The following is a 13348-nucleotide window of genomic DNA, read 5'->3' on the forward strand; positions in this document are numbered from 1 at the left end:
GGGGCGGGCAGCTGACATCACCGGATTTCAGCTGCCCGCCCTGTTCCCGTACAGGGCGCACGCAAAGCTAAAGCACCTGAGAGTGCCTCAGTTTTGCGTGTATGCTCAAAATCTTTCGATGGTCGAGGACCATCGAATCATTTGGTCCCTCTGCACCCAAGGCTGTGAATGGATGTTTATGCAAAACATCCATTCGCAGCCATGCGGGGAACACGGCGAGCAAAGGGGAGGGGGGGGGGGGGCAGGTAGCTTGACGAGCGGCGTTAAAATCACATGCATCGCTGCATGTGAATCAGAATAATTTCCTATATGCAACAGAGGATACATGTAGTTGCTTTGGGGCTCATTTACAGTCAGATACAAGTTTAGCTCCACTTTAGAACCACATACTTCCCAACATTACTCATGCCAAGATGGACAAACTACTCTGCTCCTGGACTTTCCTCTTACTTTATGATTGCTGTCATCTGTTTTGAACAGGTTATCGAATAAGAAAGGTGTTTCACCACAGGTGATGGCAATCATAAATTAAAAGGGAAGTCCAGGAGCAGAGCATTGTGTTGGGTGGTATGTTGGGTGATATGGCACCATGCCCATAGCTGTTGTTTTCACAATCTCCTTTAAATCAGGGTTACCTACCTGACCCTCTCTTTCAGGGAGAAAATGCTCTGTTCCTGGACTTCCCTGGTAATGTATGATTGCCATCACCTGTGGTGAAACACCCTTCTATACATTACGCCCACACCAGTTACTGACAGTAGCAGTGCTGCCTATACATAACGTCCACACTAGTTGCCAACATTAGTATCGCTGCCTATACACGTTCCCACACCAGTTGCCGAAAGGGATTCAGTATTGAATCCCGGCGGTCGGGATCCCGGCGTTCAGAATCCCGACGCCGGAATCCCGACAGCCGAAATGCCGACAAGGGGGGGACGTGGATCGCCCCCCCTTGCGGGCTCGCTGCGCTTGCCACGCAGCGGGCCCGGTGCCTCGCTACGCTCGGCACACTAATTTATTCTCCCTCCAGGGGTGTCGTGGACACCCCAGGAGGAAGAAAGTGTCGGCATTTCGGCGGTCGGGATTCCGGCGTCGGGATTCTGAACGCCGGGATCCCGACCGCCGGGATCTTAACTGCATCCCGCCGAAAGCAGTAGCACTGTCTAACCATATGCCCACACCAGTTGCCAACTGTAGTAGCACTGTCTAACCATATGCCCACACCAGTTGCCGACAGTAGTAGCGCTGCTTATACATATGCCCACACCAGTTATTGACAGTAGTAACGCTGCCTATACATATGCTCACACCAGTTACTGACAGTAGTATCGCTGCCTATACATATGCACTCTCCAGTTACTGACAGTAGTAGCGCTGCCTATACATATGCCCACACCATTTACTGACAGTAGTAGCGCTGCATGTACATATGCTCACACCAGTTACTGACAGTAGTAGCGCTGCCTAAACATATGCTCACACCAGTTACTGACAGTAGTATCACTGCCTATACATGTGCTCACACCAGTTGCCGACATTAGTAGTGCTGCCTATACATATGCTCACACCAGTTGCCGACAGTAGTATCACTGTCTATACACGTGCTCACACCAGTTGCCGACATTAGTATCGCTGTCTATATACGTGCTCACACCAGTTGCCGACAGTAGTATCGCTGTCTATACACGTGCTCACACCAGTTGCCGACAGTAGTATCGCTGTCTATACACGTGCCCGCACCAGTTGCCGACATTAGTAGCGCTGCATAAACATAACGCCCACACCAGCTGTCGACAGTAGTATCGCTGTCTATACATGTGCTCACACCAGTTGCCAACATTAGTAGCGCTGTCTACACACATGCTCACACCAGTTGCCTACATTAGTAGTGCTGCCTATACACGTGCCCACACCAGTTGCTGACATTAGTAGCACTACCTATACACATGCCCACATCGGTTGCTGACATAGTACACTCACACTTTAGTCTCCTGGCAGCTCATCCTTTCCTGTGTCTTCCATCTTGCTCCCTCAAAGCCCCGCCCCCTCAGCCCATGTAGTCCCGACCCTTTTCATCCGTACTGCTGACCTTATGTTTAGGAGCCTGGAGGGAGCTCTGTGCCTCCGGTAATGCTGCGTGCCCTGCAGTGTGACAGGCGCAGCAGCAGACACAGAGACAGCAGGGGATGCAGAGCAGGCACAGCTCCTCTCCTGCGCGGCGCCTACCTGCTTTGCATCCTCTGCTGAGTGGGTAGTGCCGGCCCTGCAGTAAGGCATGCCGGATGACTCAGCAACATTCGGGATTCCAGCGGTCGCTTCTGCAACATTGGAATCCCAACTGTCAGGTGTGCGACAGTCGGAACAACTAACACAAACTCTTTTCCTTTGTGGGCGTCCACAACCCACATAGAGGGAAAACAGAATACTGTAGGTGGTGAGAACCGAGAGCCAGCAATCCCACAGCGCGGCAGGCGCAGTGAGCCCAGTGGCGCAAGTAGAATTGTTTTCTTAGTGGTACTGATAGCCTCCACCAATAATGGGCGTGGCCATGTGTCATGAGGGGGCGTGGTCACACAAAGCTAGAGGAGTGACTAAATGACAATAGTGGCGTGGCATCAGCAGACAGGGAATGAGAAACAGGGAATGACTGGGGGTGGGTTGGCTCTTGCTTGGGGGAGACCCGGGCAGCTTGTGCTTACAATTGTGGAGCCTGCTCTTCATGCTGTCGGCGCTGCTGATGCCGGTCAGAGGGACAGGCTAAATCAGCAGTAGCCGGTAGCTGCATACAGCACCAATCATAATGCTGGATGGGCGTGCTGCGGATGCATTATATTTAGACTTAACATAAAAATAGAATTGACAGTGGGTCAGGGGGTAAGTGGTACTGTGTACCTGCAACATATTTCTTACAGGTACTCCGTACCACGCCGTACCCCCTTACTTGCAACACTGAGTGAGCCAGCAAGAGCTTGAATGTGCTCGTCCCTCCAGTGGGCTCCTGACATTCGGAATTCCGATGTCGGAGAAACGACTTTCGGAATCTCGACTGTCGGAGGTTTATACCATACCCACACTAAGTACACCAATATTATCATAACCATCAGTCAGCTACTAGAGCCGGTACCTGAGTATTACATGAAATCCAAAGCTGTGGCATGCAAAGCAGGCAAAGATGAATGATTGCAGTGGTCTGGCTGTACCCTGGAGAGCTGCTTTGTGTGTATGAAACAGGTTTTAAGCAGCAAAAGCCATCAGTGAGTATTTCCCTTATAAGAGAGCACTGATTGCAAATGAATGCCGCAGCAGGCTGTTCACAAGGACGGATATGTAAGTGGAGGGTTTGGGCCCTTTGCAATAAAGGTTATTATCCCAGTAAAAGGTTTCCAATCATATTATTAGATATTTATTGCATAAATGCAGAATGCAGCATTTATATTAGCAGTCGCAGGGTTTATGCAGAGACGGGTCTATTCATCATGGATAGCATATTAAATATGGGTGCAATATTTATTCCCAGGATAAGGGACAGGGGCTCCGAAAGGGCTCAGTGTAAAAGGAGGACTACTGACGGATAGCTTTGCAATGTGTGGACAATAGGCGACAGCGAGCTACTGCAATCTTGTTTATGGGGATCCGGTGACACCACTGAATGACATTGTTAACCGTTCAGTGGTGTCCCTGGGTTAGTGTGTGTGCACTATTAAGTTTGCCTAGTGGCAGAGCTTATATAGCTAACACACCAGCCAGCAGTCAGCTAGTATGTATAGAGCTTTAAGATCCTCCATACACTACCACGATTTTGCACGATTTCATTCAATTTCGATGTTACGGGACAATATATTGTCATATCTCATGCAATTTATCTTGGCCTGATCAATCACATGAAATATATCTTATGCAAAAATGACACTAAAGGCCCTGATTGTCCCGGCAGCTCCTCGAGAGGGATCAAATGCGATTAGGCATTTCATGTGCCAAGTTTTGCATAAATGTGTCAGCCAATCAACTCCTAACTGTCATTTTTCAAACCTAGGGCCAGATACACTAAGCTTCAAAAGTGATAAAATGGAGAGTGATCAACAACTAACAAATCAGCTCCTGTCTGGCATTTTTCAAAGAAAGCCTGTGACATGACAGCTGGGAGCTGATTGGCTGTCTGTTTATCACTCTCCATTTTATCACTTTTTAAAGCTTAATGCATCTGGCCCCTAGCCTGTAACTTGACAGTTAGAAACAGATTGGCTGCTGTGTTTTCACCTTTCACTTTATAACTTATCCATGCTTAATACATCTACCCTATATAATATCCTATATGTTGGGATCTATTGAACCCTCACATTGCAAATTCATATACAGATGTAGCGCCTCTTATTCACCTCACAGCTGGCTCACGCGCCTGTTCTGCCGGATCTCCCTGCCACCTCCCCGAACCCCTTATAACCCTGCCCGTCTCAGTGAAGCGCAGATGGGCAGGGATTCTGCTCCCCGCTGCCGAGAATTGGGGATGCGCGTGCGTGTGAGATGCTTGTCAGATATAGGGCGAGATTTACTAAAGGGAAAATGCCGTAAAACCCCCGTTTTACGGCATTTTCCTATGTATCAATCCCCGTCCGCCCCGTTTTCGCAAGGCTGGGTATCGCCACCCCCTGGGTGGCGATACTCTATAGAAGCCTATGGGCTTCTTTAGCCTCCCGCCGTACGACGTCCGCGCCCCCCCCCCCCCTCCCGTCCTCCAAAATCTCCTCCTCCCCCTGGTGTGACAGCCGGGAGGACATCCTGCTGCAGGGGGGAGGAGGAGACGCAGGGGGACGCTGCCAGCCGCCTGGAGGTGACGGAGACCCCCGCAGCCCACATCACAGGTATCGCGGGGGTCTCCGTCACCGCAACCCGGTGCTGGCCGCATATGTTGGTACATATGCGGCGGCATCGCGGCGGCTGCAGTGCGAAGGGCAGCGATGTATGTTAATACATCCCGCCCAAAGTGCCTTTCCACCAGCTCTCACCAGCAGAGGGGATCTGGCGTGGGCTGGAGCTGTATAAGAGGCGCTCCATCTGTAGAGTCTCCTATATAATTGTTTATTAGTGGTCTTAACTAGTGCTCGGGTTTTTCTCTATTTATTTTCCTTTGTTTCAGTCATTAAATACCGTTTCCAAGAGGAAGAACTTCAATGTAACGGGGACAAATAACAACAAGACTCTTTCTAAGAACATGCACCAGAAGCTTCTCTTCCATCAGGGAAGGAATAGGCTACTTTCCCCCAACAGCAACTAAATAACATTTTAAAACCAAAACATCTGCACAGTTCAAATAATATTATGAATCTTTACTTTGTGCGCGCCAACATATTATACTGCACTTTACAGAAAATGTTTAATCATTCGCAGCAGCCCTTGTCCCAGTGGAGCTTACAGTCTCAGTTCTTTACCACACAACATTAACATTAACCGACCACAGTATTTTATTGCACTATTGGGAGGAAACCGCACAAATAAGGGGAGAACGCAAAGACTGCAGATATAGTGTCCTGGTTAGAATAGATACTATGGCCCCAGCATTGTGAGGCAGTGCCGCTAACCACTATGTCACACTAAAAGCATCCATCCATCATGTTTCAATCAACTACTGCAGGTTAATATGTTAGGTGGGGGTTATTTCTGTAACCGCACAGGGAGACAGTGGGCTTTGCTGAAACTCATGTAGCTAATACAGTAGGAGCCCATCTCATCTATCTTCCTTAGGCCATGGCTCAGGTTGGCTAGCTGTGGCTATCCTATTGTTCTCAGCTGCAATACAATACATAGAACAATTGAGTAGGGGATTAGCAGAGTAATCCAATTACTCACTTAATCCTATTATAGAGATAGATGGCAGTGGCTCCATCTGTAGATAGATGACTACGAAGAGGCAGAGTCAGTAATGCCACAGCTGTTAACATGGTGTCCATGTGGCATATGTACTAACCTTTAGAGAGAGAACAAGTAGACAGAAAATGCCCCAGCCAATCACATACCCTCCAACATCTGAAGGGCAGAAATCGGTACACATTTAGAAAGGGGGTGTGGCTACATGTAAATGGGGTGTGGTCATGGGTAAATGGGGGCATGGTCATGCCTCCTTTCCAAATGTGTACTGGGCCTTTTTTCTTTTAGAAGGGGATACTCTTAACTTAACTGTTTAGGAGCACTTTAAGTGCTGTTGGGGCAAATTCCTTTAATGTGATGTGTTACAAATTTTTAATAAACAAATTTATTTTCAATGTTCTGCCTACAAAAAATGAAAAAAAATATTTTTTTTACATTTTAAATGTAAAACAAAATATATATATATATATTCATAATATTGTAGGCAGAACATTGAAAATAAATTATTTACTTATTTAATATGATAGCAGCCATCACATGTCATAAGATAGAGCTGCAGCACGTCACAAGAATGAAAAGAGATTAATAAAAAAAAGTTTAACACATGTGCTCCAGCCCTGCGGTCGCCGCTGGCTGCACCTGATGATCCGGGTCCCGCGGCCGCTGTATTCCACGCTGTGCAGTCAGTGCCTAGCCTGAAGCAGCTATCTCTTCACGCCCGGTGTCTTGTCCCCTGTTGCGCCATGACGTTATGACGCGCCGCACATGCTGGTCCGGGAGTTGGGACCCGCAATGCACCCTTGGGAACGGGAGCTTGGCAAGCCTGGGGGAGTCGGGTGCTTGACGCACCACTGACAGCCTGGGGGAGTCGGCTGATGGCAAAAAAAACGGTACATTCGGTACATATTTTATTTGCTGGTACAGATCGTTAAAAAATGGTACTGTACCGGCAAATTCAGTACAGATGGAGGGTATGCAATCAGATCCTAACTGTTACAGGCTCCACTTTAGCCAGGGTTGCCTACTCTCCTGGAATGGGCTGAAGGGTGGGCAAGTCCCTTACATTGCTATCGGTTTCCCCTCCCCCTTCACCAATTACGCAAATTGAGTCATCATAGACACGCCCTCCTTTAGCAATGTCTGTATTACCGACATTGCACGGGGGGCATGGCCACATTGGCGCAATTGTGGCCATAAAAGAAGGGCAGTCTAAAAGTAGGCAAGCCTGACTTTATCACTCTCCAAGGCTTAGTACTTCCGTCCTTATATTCTATTAAACTTTGTGGAAAGATTGAAGAGCTCTAGAGAAGAAAATGACCATATACAGGTATAGACCAAGCAAACTAATAAATGAAGTCGCACTTACAAATGCCAGGAATACATCGAGAAGATACATTAGTATAACAGATAGTCTAAGCTATATGATGTACCTGTTAAACATTTTGGATAGCAAACATTTTGTACAACGAGAACACATGTACCAGGCATGTCTGTGGAAAGGGGCTGACCCAAAATGCATATCAGGGACACAGATCTTAGTGATCCTACGCAAAATTCTATTCCATGTAAGATCTGTGTATTTACCCAGTTATTAGAGAAGATTTGCAGTGTGGCTACAAAAATATTCAATCCACAGACCTACATGATCTCAAAAATAAGAAAAAGAAATAAATGTGTTTAAAAAGATAAAACAATAACTAAAGATTGAGGTATCCCTTTAAAGCTGTAAACTGTGAGACTTTGAACTTTAATTAGATTTGGTTTTGCATATTTGGCAACAAATGAAAGCAATTTGCATGATGAAATCACTGCCAAGCAGGTGCACTCTATGCAGATGGCAGCCAATGAGGCCCAAAGTGGCATGAACAATGCACTTGTACACTGCGTAACTGGTTTGTTAGTTTGTTAAATATGGACTCCTTTAATATTTATAAAGTGGTGACATGTTATACAGAGCTATACAATAAGGGAACATTATTTAGACGCACAAGTCACTGACATAGTGGAGCGTACAACCTAATGTACCTAACACACACACAGGGGCCAATTAAGTCAGAATTGACTCAGTTACCCTCCAGTATGGTATACGGTCGTTAGATCGACACATATAAAGTCAACATGCATTGGGTCGACCACTTACGATCGACATGGCTTAGGTCGACATGTGAAAAAGGTCGACATGGCTAAGATCTACATGGTTGGAAGGTAGACATAAGCATTAGGTCGACATTGGCTAGTTCAACAGTCAAAAGGTCAACCTTGGTTTTTCACTTTTTTTTTTGAGCCGACATGTGTCGACAGGCGGTATTTCATGCCCTATGCAGTGGAGGGAGAATAGAATAGTGTGCCGAGCGTAGCAAGAAACCGTGCCCGGAGCATGGCGAGCGCAGTGGTACACTTTGACAGTGTCCATGTCGACATCGGGACAAGAAAGTGGAAAACCCACCTCAACCTTTTGACTGTCGACCTAGCCATTGTTGACCTAATGCTTGTGTCGACCTTCCAACCATGCGCACCTATTTCTTGTGTCCACCTAAGCCTTGTGGACCTTCGGTGGACAACGCAAAGCATGTCAACCTAATATTGGTCGACCCAATGACCCATACACACCAGTATGTCTCCGAGTCGTGGGAGAAACTTTTTTTTCTCAGAGAATATCGACACAAACATAGAGCAGGGGTGCTCAAACTATTTTGCTCTGGGACCCCGTCAGACAATAAAAATAATTACAGGATCCCAGCAGGTTACTACTGAATGGCCATCACATGTGTGGTCAGTGAAGTGACCGCTTTTGTTACAGGGAGGCAGTGGGTAATGGGGGGATGGAAAAAGTTGACAGGGGGATGGAAGAGGGAGGCAGTGAGTGTTTACTTAATGAGTTATACCCTGTCCCCCCTCCATAGCCTGATGATCAGCAACATGGAGTGACCCCATGCTGAGGTGGCCGGGATCCACTTTGGAGTCAGGACACACAGTCTGGGGGGTGCCGGACGCGGTCCCGATAGTCGGGATCCCGACAGGCATTTATTCGATGTCGGGATCCCGATTGTCAAAACACAGACAGCCGGGTTCCCGACGGCCACCTGTTATTTTCCCTCGAGGGGATCCACAACCCCTATAGAGGGAGAATAGAATAGGAGGCTCGCATAGCGAGCCACCGTGCCCGCATAGCGAGCCACCGTGCCCGCAAGGGGCTTAGTTGCGCTCACCATGCTGTCTGGGTCCGGCCAGTCGGGATCCCGACTGTCGGACCCCTGTACTACACCCCAGTCTGAGAACCTCTAAAATAGAGTATGTATTTAAATATTTCTGTCAAAGTTATCTTGACCCTTACTATGATAAATGAATAGCAGATAAACATAACTGCATCTGACAAAATAAGACTTTTAACGCAGAGCTGAGAGATTACACCATGGAAGTGGCAACAACAATTTTGGAATATCTGGAAGCACCCAAATGTGGCGCCATATAACATATCTAAGTTCGGGTTCATCACCGGCTCCCATGTCATTGGCAAATACATCAAAGCCCAGCAAGGATAAAAGAGACAATTACAGTATTTATACACAGCTCTGTCCTTATAAGCTTTGAACAGTCCGAATAAAGGAGTACCACATTCTTCTTATGGCATTCTTGAGAACATCTTTACATGTGTTATTATAATTTATTATTAAACACTATTTATATTGCACCAGAATATTATGCTGCGCTTTACAGAGAATATTTTCCCACTAAGAATTCACATGAGTCTATAATACTTGTTTAATACAAAACAGCTTCAGGAAAAAAAAAGTGAGTTTGAAACTAACAAAAAAGACACTTCAGATTGTTGCTATAGAAACTGCAGAAATATAACAATATATTTATCAAAACATAATTATGATGGATCAAATCACCTACAGGAACACACAAGATGAGACTGACAGCCAGCATCAACTGGGAGACCTCTATTACTACCCTTTAGTAAAAAGAATATATATATATATTTATATATATATAGCAAACGCCAAGAAATTTTAGAAATCACTCACGACCAACCTGCCTTACTGCCCCAATCAGTACAGAGATATTCCACACAGTGATCTTTACCCAATAATCATTGCAGACACGAGGAAAGCAATCATCTGGCATTATAATAATTTAGCATTTAAAGGAAGCATTTAATTTGAAACCAGTGACTTTCAAATGGCAGCAAAAAAAATCTGAATCCTCAATACAAGACTTATTTCCTTTTCACATCATCAGCATCAAAGGAGACATGGAGTTGACCTCTGTTCTAGTCAGTATTGCTGAGGACTTCCAATCACAGTCACCTCCTACTGACAGTAATAGCACAATCTGTTGAAAGCTGAGATAGATTATAAAACCTCCCAGTGCGATATCTGTGTTATGCTACAAAGAGGCTCAGCCAGAGTGGACAGCACCAAACATCAGCTCCTAAATTCTGCCTGTCCTCCAAGACCGACTCTGCAACATCACCTTGTCACATACATCACACAGGCAAATCATCCCTACATTGTATTGCAGGTAGTATTATTTATTTGAATTTTGAAGAAGTGTTGGCACTTGTACAGCACTTTGATTAATAGTACTAGACCCCCCCCCCCCCCCCCAGACATAACTGCAGAACTGCTGCAGAAACTCTTGGCATGCAAAGCCTACTTCTTACTACTACTCACTGGGAGGTTCTACACAGCATCTTAAACTTCCTGAGTGGGTCTGAAAGCTGCCCCTGTGCATACACCATAGAAGGGTGAGGGGTAATGATGACTACTCAGGCCAGCTCTGAGGAGTTTACCCAAAAACCCCAAGTACTGTAGTGCCCAGTAAGTATTGCTATGCTTACCTCTCAAAGAACAAGCGTATCATAAAGATGCAGAATGCCAGAGGTAGGGCCAAGTACAGGTCCTCAGCTTGGGGGAAAGTAGCTTCCTCTGTGTTCTTCAGATCTGCCCAGGTTACATTATGAGGCAGCCAAAATCTCTCATTCCAAAACCAAACCAGGATACCTGCCATCTTGAGTGCTTGCCCTGGGCTCCTATGTGACTACCTGCAGCAGCTGGCAGGAGGATGCTAAGCAATGAGGATACTGTTGCTGCTGCTGACTGGAGGATGTGTGTAGGTGACTACAGTGGGGTGTAATCAGTCTCAGCTCTGCCTCTATTCCTCCTCTCTCTTCCTTTTCATCATTAGGAAGAGGCGGACTCTGTCTGCACTCACACACACAGGAGCATCTGCAGCTGCCTGCAAGCTAGGCTCAGTCTCTTCCCATGTAAGCATGCCTTTGATTGGACAGTGTGCACAGCACTATTCCCTGCACTGGGAACCTGTCCTTTATTGGGCAATGTCTCATGTACTGTATGTAGCGAAGGCTGCACATTGCATCTGATACAGTGAGTGAATGCAGCCAGCAGAGATGTGATAACAGCTGTACATCCAGCAGTGTGCTATCCCTGTACTAAGTTACAGCTGTAGTGGCTGATTCTCAGGTCTACCTGCACTGTGGTTACAGCCATTTATTTATGCAGCAAACACATTGCAGGGAAGAGACTGACTTATACATACAAATAGGTGACTGTATAATAGCACCCAGACTATCGCATCCCAAATAATCAAGGGGTTTGCCTCATAGAAGTAGCAATTTTGAAATGACGTTGACGGTTGTCTATTGTTTTCTAACATATAATTATTAATTTTTTTTTTTTTTAATTAACATTTATTTATATGGCGCCACAAGGGTTTAGCAGCGCCAAACAATCTATAAATGACTTACAGTACAAGGCCATTTAGAACACGTACATCACGGATTGCCAACCTCGGTCCCCAAGGCACACTAAAGGTGTGTACACACGGTGCAATATGGTCGCTGAGCAATTAATATCTCTCAGCAATATATTGCTCAATGTACCGTTTTTATCAGCGCCCAGAGATTTTGGCTGAAAATTGCAAGCTATTCTGTCTCATTCTAAAGGTGCCCATACACGTTACAATTATTGTATACAATATTGTATACAATATCGCATCTTATAGCATATCGGTTTTGCGATGATATCAGATGACATGAGATCTAGTACAAAAAGTATGTGCTGCACATACTTTTTGTACTAGATCTCATCTCATCTGATCTCATCGCAAAACCGATATGCTATAAGATGCGATATTGTATACAATATTGTATACAATAATTGTAACGTGTATGGGCACCTTAAAGCTGTGTACACACAGCGTAAAATGATCGCTGGCAATATATTTCTCAGCAATCATATTGCTCAGTGTCCCATTTTCATCAGTGACCAGAGATGGTCACTGATGAAAATGACACTGCCGGCAGAAGAGGCAGGGGAGCATGCTCCTCCAACCAGCGACCATTAAGGGGCTGTAAACGGGACCGCGCACCCGGCGATTTATCGCCAGTGCACACTCCAATTGCTGGCAATATGGTCGCTCAGCAACCATATTGCCAGCGATTTTATGCCTGTGTGTACACATGTTATCTCTACCTCATTTTGACTAGAAATCGCTGGTCGCTAGTGCACAGTGCATTGTGCACCAGCGACCTGCAATTTTTTGCCATAATCGCAGGAGTCTGCTCCTGCAAGCATTGACCATTAAGGGCTGGATGCAGGAGCACACTCCTACAGATTTATCGCCCACAACACAAAAAACACACAGGCGATATGGTCGCTTAAGCCCCGTACATCACTCAGTGTCCCGTTTGACCCAAGATGGTCGCTGATGAAAAAGAAACTTCCGGAGGAGCCGGGCAGTGGAAATCAGCTGGTTGCAGGAGCATGTTTTTAAATCACTAATTTTAATAATGGGAAGTAGTTTTTAGTTAGAGTTTCATTTACACAAATTTACTTCTGCCTATTCTGTTATTGTAATAATAATTGTTATTAATAATAATAATAATAAATAAATACATTTACATTCTGGTCACTCTGTAAATACACCACAGTAAATAAGATTATATTTTTACAGTTTATACATAACCTGACTTTATCAACAGCAAAAAATCACAGAGAAGGTAGCACTGAACATGCCTATACCATAGAGATTAGAGCCTGATTCTGGTTCACTCGCAAAAGCTAATTCGGTACTTGTGTATTATCACGGCGCCCACTACTCTAATAGTGTACAGGGCTATTCTGCGTAGGGAAATCTCATTGCATTGCATGCCGTGTACAATGCTGCACGATGTGTACAATGCGATGTGACGCGATTAAAAATTGTGTCGCATTGTACAGCATTGTACAGCATTGTATACAGGATGCGATGCGATGAGATGAAAAATTGTACAAGCATAGAATCATCTCGTCACAATGCAATACAATGCGATGGGATGCGATTTTATATCGCACCCTATCTTTTTAATGGTCTATACCACTAAATTACATAAAAATGCCATTTAGGGTGGCCCTCCACTATCCACATCCCCCCATGGTCCATCTGCACACAATAATTGCAGTGATAAAAGTGAAACTAG

General features: G+C 45.6%; 1 protein-coding gene across 2 annotated transcripts in view; it reads right to left on the reverse strand.

The window, feature by feature from the left end:
* CERS6 (ceramide synthase 6) overlaps positions 1–11128 on the reverse strand; it is a 228843-nt gene extending 217715 nt beyond the window's left edge. Inside the window, exon 1 of one of the 2 annotated variants that reach the window (XM_083153897.1) lies at positions 10709–11128. In XM_083153897.1, the coding sequence (XP_083010023.1) occupies positions 10709–10878 (170 nt within the window). In that variant the 5' untranslated portion in view covers positions 10879–11128. The remainder of the gene's footprint in view (positions 1–10708) is intronic. The other variant, XM_083153896.1, reaches the window with a different exon arrangement.
* Positions 11129–13348: the final 2220 nt, after the last annotated feature.

This window comes from Crinia signifera, chromosome 7 (genome assembly GCF_055691185.1).
Source record: "Crinia signifera chromosome 7, ASM5569118v1, whole genome shotgun sequence".
NCBI lineage: Eukaryota > Metazoa > Chordata > Amphibia > Anura > Myobatrachidae > Crinia > Crinia signifera.